At 51.9% G+C, this 18,815-nt stretch overlaps 1 protein-coding gene and 1 long non-coding RNA gene across 4 annotated transcripts in view; both read left to right on the top strand.

Moving 5' to 3' along the window:
* Window positions 1-6,057: 6,057 nt before the first annotated feature.
* EXT1 (exostosin glycosyltransferase 1) overlaps window positions 6,058-18,815 on the top strand; it is a 163,255-nt gene continuing 150,497 nt past the window's right edge. Inside the window, exon 1 of the mRNA XM_084507495.1 lies at window positions 6,058-7,519. Within this exon, the coding sequence (XP_084363621.1) occupies window positions 6,564-7,519 (956 nt within the window). The 5' untranslated portion in view covers window positions 6,058-6,563. The remainder of the gene's footprint in view (window positions 7,520-18,815) is intronic.
* Window positions 9,070-16,948, top strand: LOC311430677. 3 transcript variants are annotated; one of them, XR_014688933.1, is made up of 4 exons: window positions 9,070-9,265; window positions 9,490-9,721; window positions 10,170-13,526; window positions 13,637-16,948. It is a non-coding gene; the product is annotated as an uncharacterized lncRNA (long non-coding RNA). The 3 variants fall into 3 exon arrangements; XR_014688934.1 differs by having other exon boundaries at window positions 9,070-9,721; window positions 10,273-13,526; XR_014688935.1 differs by having other exon boundaries at window positions 9,070-9,721.

Raw genomic sequence — 18,815 nt, 5'->3', positions numbered from 1 at the left:
GTAAATAAATAAATAAGCGGAGACGTAAGTGGATTAAAAATAAAATAATGAAATAAAAGAACAATCACATCGCTGCAACTCCGCTGATGTCAATGGGATTCCTCACGCCTTGCAGCAGCGAGCAGAGAATCAGATCTAAAGTGCTGAGGCTGCTGGCAGCTGCTTGCCTGTTTGTGTGTGCAGTGGAGAAAAGTGCTTGTTTGGTGCTGATTGCAGACTATGGAATAAGAGCAATTTCTCATCCCACCTCCACAGAAGCTATTTAAATAGTTCTACACCCACTTTGAAAGATGCTCAGTTAGAAAGGGAGTAAATCTGGAAGTTGTTACTCCTCGAAGGAGGAAGAACCAACAACCAGGCTCTGCAGACGGTGAAGCCCTGGGGCTGGAAAGCCAAAGCCTTATGCAGAGCCCTGATGTGCAAAGCCATTGTGAAACACTGGGGATGGGTCTGTGCCAGCCTCTCCCCTCCTTGGGGATTTGCTTACATCCACGGGCAAGGAGGGCAGCATTTGCTGGCTCTTTCCCACACCGGTGATGGAGATTTAAGCCATGGCACAGGAGCTCAGCCAGGGGCTGAGGATGAGGGCGATGCACTTAGGATTTAAAAGCCTCTGGTTTTTACTAGCTGCTTAATGTCACGGTACATCAGGGCCTGAACAGCTGCCCTTCCACCCCACCTGAAACCCTCACCTCCTTGGGAAAGGGCAGCGATGTTTTTTTCTTCAAAATAAACTAATTATAAAACCGAAGTCAGTTTCTCACATTTAAATAGCCTCTGTAGCAACCAATTATTTCCGAGGACACGAGGAACAGCTGTTGCAGTGCTGTAGCTCAAGCCGTTACATCTTGGCTATTTAAATGGATAAGAGTTGATAGTTTTATTCCCCTGTGATATTACTAAGACATGATAAACAACCATAGTGTTAGTATTAATTTGTGGAGTAAAGATCGCTTTAATTTGCTTCAAGCCGAGGAACAATTTTAATGCAGCATTATCATGCCACAAATTACTGTTCTGTCTTTCCCTCCTTTTTCCCCACTTCCCTTATTTATTTTTATTTTTTTTGGATGAAGCAATACAACCCGGGGCAAAGGCGACGTTAAGGCAGAGCTGGTTTGTAAGCCAGCCTTCAATCTTCGCAGACCAGGAAAGCTTTCCAAAGGGGAACCTGGTGCCTTGCCTGGGGACCTTCTCAGCTCCTGTTAGAAGGTGGGGAAATATCACATTTGGCCATGGAAAGGTGAATCTGTGGCATGAAGGCTGGCAGTCAGAGCTCAGTAAGCAACAGGTGACAGTGCTTAATGCACACGTGCCTGTCAAGCCTTTCCAAGTATCCTGGCTGCTCTGTGTTTTTATGCTGTGTTTCTTCCTAGGATCATGACACACTCAACAGCGGTGATAAATCAGCTCTCGTGATGTCCTGTTAGCCAGGGAAATATTATTGACCCCGTTTAGTGAGAAATCTGAGGCCCACAGATGGCCTAATGGTGTCATTACCCCAGGTTGGGCTTCCCATGGCTTCAGCAAGTCCAAGACAGAGCTCAGCACTTCTTGAGGTAGAAAAGAAAGAGAGAAAGAGAGAAAGAAAGAGAGAAAAAAAGGAAGAAAGGAAGAAAAGAAAGGAAGAAAGAAAGGAAGAAAGGAAGAAAGGAAGAAAGGAAGAAAGGAAGAAAGAAAGAAAGAAAGAAAGGAAGGAAGGAAGAAAGGAAGGAAGGAAGAAAGAGAGAAAGAAAGAAAGAAATGGGTCAGATCAGTGAGATCTGTGTACTCAAACAAGTCAAAAACCCCACAGAGGGTTGGATTCACCACAAGGTTTAGGTGCCACGTACCTCTCATGGGACAGTAAGGCACCAGGGAGCAATGCATGTAGATGCTCAGCAGCTTTCAGGAAAGCTCTGTAGCCTCTTCCCTGAGGTGTGGAAGGCTTTTCCTACCGAAGGCTCACTGTGGTCCTGCCAAAATCAGACCCCAGGCACGCTCATGATGCTGTGGTGAGTGCAACAGGGGGCTTGAAGCCAGGGCACTTGCCTGATGTGGCTCCTCTGGCCACGGCTTAGTAAAAGAGTGATGCATTGAGAGGTGAACTGAGATGCAGGGAATTTCCTTACCGGAGGCTGCCCAAATGACGAAGGTGCTTGCATCACGCCAGGATGTTCACAAGGACCCAGAACGGAGATGGTTTTTAGAAGGGGTGTCCCACAGCTCAGCCTGGGAGGATGCTGTCCTGCGAGGCATGAGGGTGATTCCTGGTCTGCTGCTTGGAAAAACACTTCAAAACAAAGGGGTTGGGGACAGGTGAAAGTGTGGCAGCATGTTATCTTATGTTTTATGTAGATTTCAATCCAAGGAGTACATTCTGAGGCCCAGGATTGAGCCCTGTAGGCAAAGTAGATAGAGGAACATCCAGTGCTGAGGGGGTCAGTCAAGGACTTTACCCAACAGCATCAAAATGAAGCTGCACCCAAGCATGTAGAGCAATAAGGACATTTTCACATGAAAAAATGTTCTGTGGGCTTCCTGCTCACCCAGAGCAGGGAACTCTGAGTAATTAGGTTTTGGAGGCGCTGTGAGCCGCAGTTGGGCACCACAAGGAAGACCCCAAGGGTGGAGTCGGTGCTGATCCACCTCTTTAAATCTGGCCCCGAGCGACTTGCATGGGTCGGACAGGTGTTAAGAGGCAAGGCCAGAAATAGAAAACCGATTCCCGCTCCTGGCCTTTCGTTTGAGGGCTTGGATGGGTTCCCAGACAACTGCCAGCCTCATGAAGGTACAAATTACTCGGAAGGGTGCAAAAGGGTAATGGACCGGGGTCAAAAGCCACCGCTGGCTTGCAGGCCCTGAGCAGGCAACGTTGGCCACAGTGAACGTGGGGTTCAGCCTTGATGGAGAGTACACGAACAGCTCCTCCTCTCCTCCGGGCTGGGGTTCTCTGTGCTGGGTTGGTCTCCACCTGCCTGACAGCAGAAGCAGGCAGATTTATTTCCTCCGAGGAAGGCAGGCTTGCATCGCCGGAGCACCCTGCTGCCTGGCGGGCAGCACCCCACCAGCCCCAGTGCCGTCCGCGGGGTCTGAGCGCTGCTGAAAAATGGGCTGGGGAAGGCTGATTTTGTGCTGTTACCCAGGGAAATGACAAACAGCAGCCAGCAGCCGGCTTCTAAAGGCAGTCTTCAGAGAGAGAATCGATCGCCGGGGCTGCACAGCTCGGGTAGGGGCACGCACCCTGCCCCTCAGGGAGCCCTGCCCAGCACAAGGCGACGGCAGCGGCCGTACCGCACATCGGGCACGGCAGCGCTGATCCGCAGAGCTTCGTTTCCCTGCCCCGCAACGTGATGTCATTGCTGCCTGTGCCCGGACCCAGGCGTTTTAAAGCTTAAGTATTTATTGCTGCTGCTGCTGAGAAGCTGGGGGTGGCCCTGGTTCCTCCAGCGTGCCGCAGTCCTGCTGGAAACCCAGCTGCTTTTGCTTCCTTCCCGCGCCTCTCTGCTGTGGGGAGGCATTTTCATGCCATGGGCTCGCTAGCACCCGATCCTCAAAATCGGCTTGCGACAGCTACTGTCCTTGGCACAGACAGCAAAGCTCGCAGGCTTCCTCTTCTGTTTGAAACTGGTCCCCAGAGGCTTAATTTGCAGACAGTAATGGGATTCCATCTTCCTGTGCTTGACAGAAGGTGCCTCTGCGAGCAGCCTTGGTTCACCTTTCAAGAAGCTGACCTCTTTTTCTTGAACAGCATCCCAGTTTTGGTATGTGGGCTGTGACAAATGTTTCAGGGAAGGATTACAGGGTTAATTAACACATTAATATTTAATCCTGCTTCCTTGCTTTCACATCCCGGGCCAAAATTTCTGCCCCCGGACCCAAATCTACGGCAGCCATAAGTACCACTTTCGACTAGGAACCTGAAATTTCCATGTTATTACTCTCACTCTTTTCTTCTGCGTGAAACCCCGGCCTCCTTCCTTCAGCTGTCCTCCCTACAGTCAAATTGTTTGTATGGGAATTGTCTTCTCTTGGCGCCAGCCACGAGATCAACCCTCATTTCCCATCAGTACCGCGTCCTCCTCTGCTAGGCTCTCCTCTGTTGAGGAGGCACGACGTCTTCACGCCTGTTATCTTCACATTTCTTCTTCTCAGCTCCACAGAAGTGGAGGGAGGTGAGGAGGAGACATGACAGGAACCCCAAGGGCATGGAAGAGCATGGGGATGGGCACACTTTTTGTCAAGACAGGGGTTGTGGCCTTCAGCTGGCTTGACCCAACTCAGCTCCAGCACAGCATCAGGAGGGTGGGAGATGGGATTGCAGCAGGGGCAGGCCCACCCGTTACGGCTTTAACACCGGTATGAGCAGCAGAACAAGAGGCTGGCACAGGTTTTTCCATGGGATGGTTCCTTGGTACCTACAGCTTGTGCAACCAGCTTGAAGCCCGCCCCATCCCATTCCACCACCCTCAATTACTGAGCTAGGAAGGCCTGACACCCGTACACCAACACATCTATGGTGTTGTCGCCCCTCGCAGAGCCGTGTGTGTGCAGGCACTGCTGCCACATGTTCTGCTGCTCTCCTGCCACCTCCTGCAGCCTGGCCATGCCTTTGGGTTCGCCACCCAGCCAGCAGCACGGCTCCCTCCAGCAAACCAGGCTGCTGGTTACGGAGTTAAAACACCGAGGAGCGGGTGAGATCAAGCACAACTCTTAGCCCAAGGGATGTCTGGGTGCTGCGGGAGCTCCCTGCAGCAGCACCCGAACTGGCAGCTGCTCCCCAGCCAGCCCCATGAGGTTTGGGGTGCTCATTCCGGAGCACTCATTGTAGAATCACAGAATCACTAAGGTTAGAAAAGCCCTCCAAGATCACCTGGTCCAACCACCCCCCTACCACCAATGTCACCCACTAAACCATGTCCCCAACCACCACGTCCAACCTCTCCTTGAACACCCCCATGGACAGGGACTCCACCACCTCCCTGGGCAACCCGTCCCAGTGCCTGACTGAAAAGTCTTTTCTGAGCAGAAATGTCTCCTCATTTCCAACCTGAACCTCCCCAGGCACAGCTTGAGGCCATTCCCTCTGGTCCTATCACTGGTTACCTGTGAGAAGAGGCCAACCCCCAGCTCCCCACACCTTCCTTTCAGGTAGCTGTAGAGAGCAAGAAGGTCTCCGTTGAGCCTCCTTTTTTTTTTTATTTTATTTTATTTTATTTTATTTTATTATTTTATTTTATTTTATTTTATTTTATTTTATTTTATTTTATTTTATTTTATTTTATTTTATTTTATTTTATTTTATTTTTTTCTCCCATTTTTGAGGTTTAATTTCTTGTTTTTACAAAATCAAAGTATAGTGGCATGTAACAGGAGGCGGCCGTGGGCAACCACATCTCCAGGGTGGCATCCACCCCTGCCTGTGCTGGCGGGACAAGAAGATCTTCAGGTTTCCTTCCAACCTGAGTCTTTCTGTGGTTCTACGGTACGTTTTACTGTTAGAAAACCCTTTATCCTAGCGGGTTACCCTACCGACCCGTGCAATAAGAGCCAGCTCAGCGGGTGACACGGGTGGCAGGGAGCACGGCTGCATAAAGAACCTCAAGAAGAGCAACCAGGCGTTGGAACCGGCTGCACCGGGGGATGGTGGAGATGGTGGAGCCCCTGTTCCTGGCGTAAAATCGCTCGGTGACACGATTTGAGACACGATTTAGCAGCACCAAGCCCGGATCGCGATGCACAGCACCCTGCACCGCGAGCTCCGGGCGCGCCCCGCCGGCGCCGCAGCGCCCCCCGCGCCCGGCAGCTTTATGAATGGGCGCAGCGGAAGCCCCGCCCCCCCGGACGTGACGCCCAGCCAATGGGGGCGCGGGGCTGCGTGGCTGGGTGAGGTCAGCGCGGCGGGGCCGGGGCCGGGGCCGGGCCGGGGGCGGCGGCGGCGGCGGCAGCGGGCGGGGGGGGGGCGGCGGCGGAGCCGGGAGGGGGGCGCGGGGGGACGAGGGCGAGGAAGAGGAGGAGGAGGAAGAAGAGAAGGGAGGAGGAGGAGGAGGAGGAGCAGGGGGCTGCCGCCGGTCCCCGCCGCCGTTCCGCGGAGGGCAGCTCGGGGCGATGCAGGGCTTCGTCAGGCTGTGAGCGCCCCGCCGCCGGCAGCCCGAGCAGCAGCAGCAGTGGGAGCAGCAGCAGCAGCAGCAGGAGGAGGAGGAGGAGGAGGAAGGGGAGGGAGCGTGGCGGAGCGCCGCGCCGCGAAGGCGGGAGCGGGGCTGCCCCGGTGCCCGCCCCGCGCGGGGGGCCGGCCCCTGAGTGCATGCGGGGCGCCCCGCCGGGCCGCCGCCGGCCCGCTGCCGCCCGCCGCTGAGAGCCCGGCGGCGAGCAAGTCCCGGGCGGGCGGTCGCCCACATGCGCGGCCCCAGCCCGCGGCTTGGGGAACGGCGCCGAGCGGAGGCGGGCGAGGGGAGCTGGAAGCGGCCGGCAACGACGGCAGCGAGAAGATGGCGGAGCGGTGGAGGAGCTGAGAGCGGCGCCCGGAGCAGTGGGGCCGCCCCCGCAGCCTTCCTCCGCAGCCCCCCGGACCCCCCGGCGGCCACATGCAGGCCAAAAAACGCTACTTGACGCTGCTCTCCGCCGCCACCTGTCTCGCCCTGCTGCTCTACCTCGGAGGCGTGCAGCTGCGGGCAGCCCGCGCCCCGCCGCCCGCCGGCCGGCATGGGGCTGCCCCGCGGCCCGGCAGCGAGCAGCGGCCCTGGCCCCGCTTCCCCGACGCCCTCCGCTCCTTCGGCGAGCCGGAGGGGGCCGGGGGGGGCGGCGGGGCCGGCCGGGTGTCGCCCCGGCAGCGGCGGGACGGCAGCGCCGGGCTGTACCGCGGGCGGCGGTGCCGCATGGAGTCCTGCTTCGACTTCGCCCTTTGCCAGAAAAACGGCTTCAAGGTCTACGTGTACCCGCAGCAGAAAGGGGAGAAGATCGCCGAGAGCTACCAGAACGTGCTGGCGGCCATCGAGGGCTCCCGCTTCTACACCTCCGACCCCAGCCAGGCGTGTCTCTTCGTCCTCAGCCTGGACACGCTGGACCGGGACCAGCTCTCCCCGCAGTACGTGCACAACCTCCGCTCCAAAGTGCAGAGCCTCCACTTGTGGAACAATGGTCGCAATCACTTGATTTTTAATTTATATTCCGGCACCTGGCCCGACTACACCGAGGACGTGGGCTTCGACATCGGCCAGGCCATGCTGGCCAAAGCCAGCATCAGTACTGAAAACTTCAGACCCAATTTTGATGTTTCTATTCCGCTCTTTTCTAAGGATCATCCTAGGACAGGAGGGGAGAAGGGATTTTTGCGGTTTAACACCATCCCTCCTCTCAGGAAGTACATGTTGGTATTCAAGGGGAAAAGGTACCTGACAGGGATAGGGTCAGACACCAGGAATGCCTTATATCACGTCCATAACGGGGAGGATGTTGTCCTCTTGACCACCTGCAAGCATGGCAAAGACTGGCAAAAGCACAAGGATTCGCGCTGCGATAAAGACAACACCGAATACGAAAAGTAAGTCAGCGCGCGGCTCCGGGGCCACGGCGCCGGTGGCAGCCCTCGGGACAGGGGAGAGGCTCCGTGTACCCCTCTGGCTGGCCCCGAGCGATGCTTTGGGTCGGGGAGCAGGGAGGGAGGCGGCGGAAGGGGCCACGGGGGACGTGGCTGTGGCTCGCATCGCCTGGGGACCGGCGGAGCGCTGGTGCCCTCGGCTCGGCGGGCGAGGATGCTGCTGGAGGATGCTCGAGCACCTCAGGCTATCCTGCATCCCCGTCCTGCCTCTCTGGGTAAATGCTGTGCCCGAGACAAAGTTTGAGGAGGGCTGGAGTTGGTGATAGCGGTGGTTGGGATGGTGTCCGAAAGCACTGCCTGCTGCCCGGGTGGTTTGCCCAGGTGGTTTACCCGAGGCAGCAGCTTGCCTCGCGGGCTGGTTTCCCCTTGGCTCGAGCTGATAAAACATCAGAGGAACAAGGAGGAAAAAGAAACGCTCTCTGTGTGAATGCCTCGCGTTGGAGTTCCTGATTTTTGTGTGTGAGGGAACACGTCCGTGGTGTGAGCACAGCTCGCGTTTCCCTTAACGCTCCTGCTCCTGGCTTCCCCCGATACTTATTATTTGTATTTGCTGGCGCCGTCAGGTTGCTGCGCTGTTACCTTCCCGGCGCGCTTCTCAGGTCTGTACAAAGAGCTGCCGGGCAAATCGCTTCCTGGGAATTACCTCCGGAGCTGCGCTGCTGATGAAGCTGTTTGCAGCCCGTTGAAATGCTGACCACCGCTGCATCTCCTGCAGGGTGGACGTACGCGAAGTTTTTAGCATGGGAATGTGCCCCGTGGAGCCAGGCGCTGAGTTAAAACAGAGCAGCCTCGCGCCGTGGAAGCTGCCGAGGGCTAGAGGAAGGGGTTTGCAGCGCATGGGGAACGTGGGTGGGAAAATACTCCTGGGGAGGAGCGGTGGAGAAACCACGGTGCCATTAACGCTGATCAGAATTTGCAGTTGGCTGCCTGGTTCCCCACCGAAAGTAGCCACGGGGCTTTGAGAGGGATCGGCCAGGTTAGCACCAAAACACCAGGAGGGCTGCGTGTTCCTGGGTGAACTTGGTTCGCCTTCCCGTTCCTGTAAATTCCCCCTAAAGGGGGAGAAGTCGGCAATGCAAATACTTTGTACGCTTTTCATGCCATTCACTTTCGGGAAACTGGTGATGGAGTGATGAAATGGTGCAAAAAAAATCCAGCGGAGGTACCAAATGATGAGAAATCCAGCAGAGGTGCTAAGCTAAACTCACACTGCTGCTGGTGACCTGGGAGTCCCTTTGGCTGCCCTGTAGGGCACGGTTATAGGGACCCAGGCTGTGGCGGAGAAGAAGGCAGACCTGGCACATTTCTCTAGGTCATGCTGTTGTCTGACAGGGCTTGGAGTAATTTGAGCTAGTTTAAAGATCTGAAAAGTCTTGATTATTTGTTCTGTTGTGCAGAACGTGTGTTGTCAAGTTGTCCTAAAGCAAACACCAGCCGGTTGCTTGACGTGAGTATGGCCTTTTTTTTTTTTCCTTTTTTTCCCAGTTACAGCATTTGGCCTAGTAAAAGACAGATCTCTCCTCATATTTTTTGGCCTTCCTAAAATGCCTTTGCAGCTTGTTTCGTAGGGAAGAGCGTACATAACCCTCCTTCGTGCAAAAACCAGTCTGGCTCCGAGATGCAGCTGTATCTGGGGTGGTGCCTGGTGACTTCAGCATTCCCTCACGCTGCTACCTTTTAAGACAGAAGGTAATACAATGATGATTCCAAGCAAATAAGGTTACATGATGAATTGAGGCAGGCTGAATTTGTGGCCAGGCTACCGAGGGAGCCGGCGGGCAGCTCAGTGCGGGTGCCGAAGCTCCTTAACCTCGCATCCGATCCCAGAGAGCACCTGGCAGTGTGCTGCTGCCCCTCGCGCCCGTGGCTCGGAGCTGATTTACAGCGAAGTATGCCATCTGCTGATTCTCCAGGACTGCTTCCTCCTGTGTCCTGCCTCTTCTCTTCCTCTCGTTCGGATGCTGACCGTGCCTGATGCTCAGCTGGCTTCACAAAACCTGACAAGGTCGCGTCCTGAGGGTAGGGTGACCGGTCAGCTGGTGGAGGTGCGTGTGTGTGAGGTCTGTAGGATGCGTTCCTTCCCCACCAGGAGAGGTGACCTTACCTGTGTGAAGTGCAGGAGTGCCTCACCACGTCGGGAGCAAGGTGGGAAGGGCATGTGTGTGTTAAACTCCATCTCCAAATTGTATTGAGGGATCTGTCTGTGTGTTAACAGCTAATTAATTTGCATCCCGGTTACGCATCTCGGCAGATAAAGCTGATGCAGACGAAAATGAATTGCATTATCACTCTTTGACTACTAGCAAACAGGATTTCAGGGAAAACAAAGAAAATCCCTGGTTTCTCTGTGGTGCCTTTGGCTCGTCAAAGTTGGCCTTTGCCACCGGACCTGCTGAGCTCCTGTTCAGTAGGATTTTAGCATGGAGCTTTCCTTCTCACAAAGGGTTAAGCAGGCAAACTGCTGCTGAAGTTTGAAGACAGCCTCTTAAATATTTAATGACAGTCTAAATATATACATATGTACAAAGTGCTTTAAACAAAGGCAGAATTCATGTACAGGCCTAACTGGTTCCAAATAATTGCTTTTTGGAAGGTAACACAAGTGGCTATGGATACTGAAAGAAATGCAGGAATGCAGCGTTTCAGTACAGCCAGATGCAGAGGAGAGATCTGCACCACAACGGGGATCTTTCTAGGAAAGTCGGTGGTGTTGTCTGTGGTGTTTCCCCCGATGGGTGAACAACCCTGCCTCCAGAAGATGGAGCGAGCAGCAGCGATGGTATCCAAAAATGCCAGGTCTCATCGGAAGCCCATTCGAGTGTTCCCTGCTCTTACCTGTGCAGGATAGCTGAGGTTGGTGTTGGTAATGAAACGTTGGTGGGGGAGGACGCGGCTAACGAGCAGAGTCAAAGAAAGGAGGAAAGAAAAGGGGGAAGTGAGCAAAAAAATGTGGTTTTGGGCAGATGTGATTTTTTTTCTTGTGGTGGAGGGCAGCCAGTGTACGGCACCTTGGCGGGACATGGGGTAGCTGCTGTGGGTTCGTGTGGGAAGGCTCCCAGCTGAACATGTTGCGGGTGCTTTCGGTGATCCCTGGTGCCCTGTGGGCTTACCTGGTGTGCACTCTGCTGGTGGAACGGGTGTCAGCTGCTGCTGCACCTCCTGCCATGGAAGTAGTGTCCTGGGCAAAGGGTACAGGGATGTGTGCTGAGCACGGGCTGGGAAGAAAAGTGACTTTCAGTTTTGTTTCCTTCCCCACCAGGAATAAAATACACATATAGAGAAAAAAAAAGAAGTGGTAGACACTAGGGGTGAGTTTGCCGCTCACAAGGCTGGCAGGAAAACACGAAGTGAGGCTGAGGCATGCCCGGCGAGCATGTGATGATAATCTAGATGTTGCACGCGCGTGTACGTGCATGTTCTGAGCAAGAAATTCTTGGGTTTTCAGCATCTCGAGCTTCAGCGTGTTGTAGTAAAGCATAAATGCCCCCTTTAATCACTTAAAGCATTATTTTCAGAATTATTTGGAAGGTTTTATGAGTTAGCAGCTATTTAGGACAGGGATGAGAAGTCATCCATCATCCAGTGTCGTGGTAGCTGATGTCCAGGACAGATCTGTTCCTGAATCCGGCGAGCTGCGCTGAGCCGGGAACCGGCCCACGGATCCGAAATATCACCAGGCCGCTGCTGGAGCTTGGATGCAGCTCAAGAACTACTGAGAGAGCTTGGGCATTTTCCCAGAGTATCTTGGCTCCTGCAGAGACCAGTCCCCATCAGCCTGCTTTTTTATTTTAATATCAGTTTTCAAGGATCTGGAGACTTGCCTGTTCTCACAAGGCGTTTATTCCAGAGCACAGGGAGCAGGTAAGTATCGACGTGCTCCCCTGCACCTGAAATGTGCTGCACTGCCTTCCTCCCCCTGCTCTCTGTACCGATCTCAGCATCCTCGTGTGCAGGTGGGGAAAGATTGTAGGTTCCCACAGAGGACGGAGCTTCCTGGCGGCCCCGAAAGGCACCAAAGGGACGTGGGTGCTGGCTGTCCACACGTGGCGTGGCTGCAGCCGCCCTGCCCGTGGCCAGCCTCCCTCCTAACCTCAACTCCTTTTCTTGTGGGGCGAGGTGTTCCTATAATCACTTGCTCCAGGCTTTTCGGCATCTCTTCTGCCCAGCATCTAATCCGAGGCTCTGCGGTGACAACAAATTGCAGTGGATGGCTGGCTGGTCCAGCCCCTTCTTTCCTGTAGGCAGAAATGTAGGTGAGAACTGCTTTTACTTTTTGAAGAGAATCGTTCTGGGGTAATTTATTGGTAAATAATCACCGTGTTTGGCAGCACTCGAACCCAAAAGTGGTTATAGCCATCGTTTTCACATTTAGCAGAATTAAATCCCAAACAGGCGAGTTGGAAGCACTCTGAGCCCCGAGCAAAGCCAAGCCAAAAGCTGTGTTTGCCTCCTGCTGTCCAGCCACGACTGAGACGTGCTGTGCCCCTGCCTTCTCGCCCTGTGGGGCACATCTGCTGGCTTGGGTTAGTTTGAGTAAGGCCTTGGCGATGTGTCCTCGAGGTTTTGATCAGTAAGTAAGGATAAACGTGCTCTCCGAGATGTGTATGATTGCATATCCACGTAGTGTTGGGAAAGTCATTTGAGGTTTGAGTTTGACTGCTGGAAATAATCCTCTTCTCCCATATTCAGCCCACTGGAAAGGCGAACGGCAGGCGTCTGTGAGCAGGAAGTGAATGAAGCTGGTGGGCACGGAGCGCGTATTTGCTCAGCAGATGTGAGTCGGGAGACTGCGCCGTAATCTGGTGATTTCTGCAGTATTACCTGCGACTCTTTTCCCGTCCTTGATGCAGGGTTTCTTTTCAGCAAATCCACAGCGTTTTGTGGTCTTGGGTAAACAAACCATTTTGCTAACCCGAGCGAAGTAGTCGGTGGGTACACAGACAGCCGGCTCCGAAGGAAGTTAAGCGACGTGCTGCGAGGGTGGCTGATTTCCCAAGGACTTGGCTGTGGCTGGAGGATGATGCAAGCTGCATCCTCCTGTCCCTGCTTGCACGGAGAGGCGTTCAGCGCTCAGGAATGCGTAACTTTAGGTTACGGTTAAGGTCCTGCAGCTTTCCAGGTTGCTGGGGATTTGGGGCCGTAGGGGTGTCTTGGCCAGAGCGCTCCCTGAAGGAGTGAATCGAAAATGAGAACAAAAGAGAGGAGATTTGTTTCACTTGAGAAAAGGGAAGTAATGCTTCAAGAAATGAAGGCCCTGGCTCAGCAAAATTTTGTGCCTAGCTGCTTTGCGGAGAAAGGAGCGTGTGCAGTTAGATGGCTTTCCAAATGGGATGTGACTTTCTGAAACAGTGTCATGTATTGGAAGTAAGGAAACACAAGTTTCAGCCAGCCACGGGGTTAGGGCTCCTCAGTAATGGGAGGAAAGCGATGCCATTTTCTGTAAACACTGCATTTCCCCTGCTCATCTCTCCCACCCCCTCTTGCTGAGGTGTAGCCTCGGTTTCTCAGGTGCTATAGTGCCGCCTTCTTGGAGAGGGTGCAGATCTGGAGGTAAGCAGGTGCTGACCTGGAAGATGCCCCTGTGGGGGTGTTTATGCTGGCCAGGCGGGGCTCCTGGTTCATGATGCAGTAGAAAAGGCTTCCCAGTGCTCCTGCAGTCCTGTTGGTGGCTGCTATGGGACCTCCTTCTCTTCCCATGGGCAGCTGCCATCCATGGCCAGCTTTGCCCCTGACCAAGGCATCGCGTTTCCATCCCCCTTCAAAATGGGGAAGAACGCTTTGCTTCCCATGAGCATTTTTGGAGATTACTTTAGAGGGTTTTAGAGGAAGTGTTGCATAAAACTGAAATGCAGTTCATTAATATTTACCATGTCCCCTTCTCAGAAAACATCTGAATTGTGACTTCCCAATAAAAAGGGATGGTCATCCGAGGGAGATGTTGTCTGTGCTGGTGAGTGGCAGTCCCCACAAGAACTTACTTAGGGTTTTTTGGTTTTCATAGATGGGGATGAATGGCCATTTGTAATTTATGAATCTTTTGTCTCTCCTCACCTCACTCAGACCTGCCCCACATCTCTGCTCATCCTGGTGCCTCTCCTGAGGGCTCCTGTGCTGAAGCTGCTGTTACTGCTATGGACTTTCATCCCCATGATGGTTTCTGGTTCAGAAATACACGAAAACGAAATAATTCCTGGGTTCCTAAGTGAATTTCCTGTTTGTTCACTTTTTTCCCTCTAATATACTCTTTGTGTTTGTGAATGAAACAGAATTAGGGCTAATTTAGTTGATTGGCTGCAAAACAAAAGTATTCAGCGCGAAGAATGGGAAATGAGAAGGCCTTTCTGCAGTGTTACTTCTTTGCATAATTGTAATGGATTATAATTATACAGTTGGGCGTCGAGCCGTGGGTTTGCCGTAAACACGGGCATGTGAAATGTCTGCCTGCTCCCTCCTGCCGGCTCGAGGCCTGGTTTGGCCCTGCTGATGGCTGCTCCAGGATCTCCAGCATCTCCAGCACCTCCAACATCTCCAGGATCTCCAGCCATGTCCTCTCCTCCAGCAGGGTGGCGTGGTAGCAGTGGCGCTGCCGCCTTCGCTCCCCTTCCCGGCTCCTCCCACAAAATTACCGCCGGTCGATGCGGCCATGTCAGGCTGTTGACACAAATCAATGGGATCAATCACTCCTCAGCTCCTACACGGAGCCGAGAGCTCTGTTTTCCCTTCAGCAAGCACCCCAGCAGTGCTTGCTGAAGGGAAAACATGTGCCACAGTGGTTTAGGGGTAGACAAGGGGACTCTGTCCTGCGAAGGATCAGTTCTCCAAGGCTGTAAAAACAGCATGGTGTATGTATGTGTGGTATAAATGTTTCTTTGCTTCTGCCAAATGCACCTTTTCCTGCGTTTGCAGCTGGATGTGAGTGCTGGGAGCGGGCTGGCGAGGTTCCCCTGCCCGTAGCAGCGGGCTGGTGCGTCCCTTGGGCGTGCAAGGTTAAGGCAGTGGAGCTCATTTTTATTTCATTCACGCGGCCATGGGGCAAGTGTAGTTGCAAATCCTCATTTTCTTCTCTTCTCTTAGAAGATCGTAACTTCTTCTGATCCGTTTTTTTTGCTCTGCAAATGATGGCAGACTTTTATCACAATCCCAGAATTACTGGTGCCATCGTGTAGTTGAGCATGACTGCTAGAAAGCCCATCAAAACCCTACTTGCTGCAGCCTACAAGAAGGAAATCAGAGGCTGCTTCTGGAAGTCAGGACCTTCATCCGAAGGGGAGGACAAATCTTTGGGCTGATGTCTGCTTCTGTATCCGAGAAGGCTTGCTTGGGTGTGCCTGCTCATGGGCTCAATCAGCTGCTGCGGGAAGATAAACACATAAATGTTTCATCCACTCGATTTGCCACCAACCATTGTGCTGGGTGCTAGCAGATTTTTTTAATTAAATATAATTTATCTAATCCTAGTGAGAAACATAATTACAGGATTTATTTTGTATACAGCGAATTTAGAATTACTTAATAAAGAAGAGTAACACTTCCCCCTCAAGGGCTGTTTAAAAACGAACAAACAAAATCAAAAAACAAACTGCACTTCGCTAGAAGTAATAAATCTCAGGCAGGAAGCAAAGAACGGCATCTAATATGTTGGAGCTGCAATAAAGCCGAAAATTAATAATCGGTAAGTTAGTGCTGCAAGAGAGCGACTGCGCTATGGATTTGAGGAAATGCCTACAGTTTACTGAGTGGCAGCAAAAAGTTTTGCATAAGCAGGAGAAAGCCCTGATCAGAAAATGTAAAACCATGCGATCCTCAGCCTGAAGAGCCAGTGCCACAGAGGATGTGGAGCTGTGTGCGCGGCTGAAACGTAAGAAGGTGCTTTGCAAGATCAGGGGCTGAAATTGCATGCTAAACTTCTTTAGTTTCTGCTCAGAGGGGTTTAAGCGTTGCAGGAAGGCACGGCTGGAGTCTCGGGGAGAGATTTAGTGTGCTGTGAAACCCTCACACAGGAAGGTTCCTGTGGCTGTTTAAAATCATGTAAAACAAATAGCAGCCCTCCACCCTCCCGCTCTCCCTCACGCTTTCCTTTCCCCCTGAAACCGAAAGGTAAGGCTACTCCTTGAGTTGCAATGGAATAATATATCAAGTGAGTGATCGCATCAGGCATGGACACTTACCAAATCACAGTGAGATAACTGTGAATAACTCTCTAGTTTCAACAATTTGCATGGCCATTAACAATTGATGGGCTTCCCTCAGAACCGCATTATCTGTGGCAGCAGGATCTATTCCCGCGGACGGCTCCTGCATGCTAAGTGCCAGGGAATTGCTCCAGAGAAGGGCTAATAAAAATCTGATGGCAGCAAGGTGAGCGGAACAGGTAGGGATTTAAGGGTGACATTTTCTTGAAGGCGGGGAAGGATTTCGGGCAGTTGTTCATTTCGCTCTCTCCCCTCCCCAGCTGCTTTTTCAAATACAGCTCTGCAAATCTTCGTGCAGGCTTCTGTGAGCTTTCCCTTGGCTGCTTGGCATGTTCCTGGGCTGCATGGCTGGCTTTGGCACGTGGATCAGTTTAAGACACGTTTTAACAAACATTTTGGTTTAGGTTTGGATTGGCCACGTGTCTTGAGCAGCTTTCAGGCATATTTGACAAAAAGATGAAGCCGGGGTAAATTTAGCAGCGCTGGGTTGCTAGATGGCTCTTTTATGGGAGCGCTTTTGAGGAGGTGTCAAAAATGTGTTTTCCTTGTGAGAATCGTGCCACCCTTTCAGTGAGCACGCTGCGAGCCCTGCGCTCTGTGCTTTCATCTCCAGCTTGCAGTATGTCAGCTCTTGCCAGATCCCTCTGTCAAGTTGACTTTTGCAGCCCCAAACCTCATCTTTTCTCTCTTTTTCCTTCTCTTGAGCACGCTCTCCCTGCTCCCCCTTTCCTTTTCACGGCTGTTGATGCAAAGAGCGAAGTGGTGGAGGGGAAGCGTGACCCGTCGCAGCGGTGAGCCCCTGGGGCTCATGGAGGAGGTTGGGGATGCACCAGAGCCCGTGGTGCCGGCACAAATAATAAAACCTTAGATGTGTTTCGTATAAAATGCCTTCTGCAGGTGTGCCACGTTGCAGTGCTGCACAAGGAGTGCTCATTCCCTCGGAGATGATAAAACCACAGCTCTCCGAGGGGCTTCGTTAAACTTCGCGTGTGTCTCTTGGTGCAGAGCTCCTGATGCCTGCTCCTACTCTGAAGTCTTGGTTCTCAACGTGTTGAAAAATGATTGCATCTTGCACTTGACAGCCTTCACAGGACTCTTCATCACCACCTCCAGCCTTCTGATGGCCGCTTTGGTTCGTGCTGCTGCAAACCAAAATAATAACAACGATAATAATAACAAATGCAGCAATTAGGACCTGTGTCCTTTGGCTTTGGGCTTAGAAATAACTGCAAACTTTAATAACAACTGGTTTTCAGCTTTTGTTCTGTTAGTCGTTCCTGGTGGCCTGTAATAATCCTTTCTAGCAAAAAAAAAAAGTTTCATATTCTTTCATTTTTAATGAAAATTTTTCTGCCACAGGTCATGCTCAATTAATTAGCAGTGAGATCTGTGTTGCATGTGTCTAGAACTGGAGAGCGGAGGATTTAGAGGTAGTGGTGTGGTCCCAGATTGCTCTGACCCTTTGGTTACTGGTTAGAACAAAGCCTCGTTACTTCACCTTTATTCTCGGGATGACCGTCTTTCACAATAATCAATGCACTGATTGCTGTAATTGCCTTTTGTGGTACTGTGGGCTTACAATTAACTGGCTGGGCTAATAAAGTGTGGAATGTAATGAATATTTGTAAACAAACTTCATTAGGAAGAAGCTTAGGTTGAGAATAGGCACTGGTGGAGAGGAGCCCTGTCCTTTGTATTAGTAATTACAGCATAGGGAAACCTGGAAATGGACAGGTCAACGTGGAAACCATTCCTCTGTTACATATCTGGCATTTACTGCTGCACAGAGCCTTTAAAATCCCTATATTAAAAATAAATAAATATATATATTTCTAGGAGAAGATTCCCCTGGAATGAGATCCTGCTACAGACTGGAGTTGCGTTTGCAGGATGTTAACATTAAAGCTGTGTTGGGCGCGATGCTGAAAGCTGGACCGACAGCATAGGGCTGGCAGTGGCCTTAAGAAAGAAGAGCCCATTGTCCCCCCACGATTGGATCTTAATGCAATTAAAGTGAAAAAGGAAACCACCATTGAAAATAGGAAATGGATTTCCTAGCGGTGCCTCCGCGGGGGTGGATGGCTGACATCTGGCTGTTGCTGAGAAGTTGGATGGCTTTTATTTTGCTTGAGGAGCTGCGTCCGATTCTTGCCTTTGTGTTCATGCGTGCTCTGCGTGCCTCCCTCCAGTTGTCCTCCCTGCGTTTCGGATGCACGTTCCTGGTCCCAGACGTGGGCTTTGGTCCTGCACACTTCTGTAAGACTTGAGTCTAGCGAGCGAAGAGCTGAGGAATCCCTCCCACTTTGGAGTGTCAGCGCTGCCACTTTGGCTGGTAGCTTTGTGTTAAGGTTGCCAGAAATCCCTTTACACCTCCTTGCCTTCTCCTGTGCCATCGTTTGAGCTCACAGCCTCATTTTTAAGCTGTTTTGCTGGTTTTTTTTTTTGTTTTTTTTTTTTTGATAAGCATGGGTTTTCTTGGTTGAGCCTGTGTCATTTTAGCAGCAGTAGCATTAAATTCCTCACCCTCCTTTTTTAAGCTTTTGGATTTCTGTGAAGTTAGTTATTGCCTTTTTTTAAATGTATTTTTTCCAGAAAAATTCCCATCTAAAGAGCCTGTTTTGCAGAGCGCTGGCACAAGGCCCTGCGTGTTAGGCTGGGGGCTGGCTCTTCTTGCCGTGAGAGCTTGGGGGCAAGAGGGTCTTTCAGCAGCAGCAGTTCATACATTTGCTTCCTACCTGCTGGTTTCAAACAGTATTAATTTTTATGCGTTTATTGTGTTTAATTAAAAGCAGTGCTGCTTACGGCAGTGCTCGTGGAGACTCATCCCTCCCCCTTTTCCCCCCAATGAAACAAATAGGCATCTGGTATTTGTTTTGTATAACACAATCCTCATAAAACGAAGAGTAATAAAACATAATTATCTGTAAAGGCTGGTTTTATAAGCCTAAGAATGAGCTCGTTTCTGCCTCATTTTGCTCTGTTTGTAAGATAAAGGGTCTCTTTGTATGGCTTTAGCCCCTCTCCAGGTTAGGAGAGCATCAGTAACA

This window comes from Aythya ferina (genome assembly GCF_964211825.1).
Source record: "Aythya ferina genome assembly, chromosome: 2".
Taxonomy (NCBI): Eukaryota; Metazoa; Chordata; class Aves; order Anseriformes; family Anatidae; genus Aythya; species Aythya ferina.
This window is presented reverse-complemented; position numbering and strand designations above follow the sequence as displayed.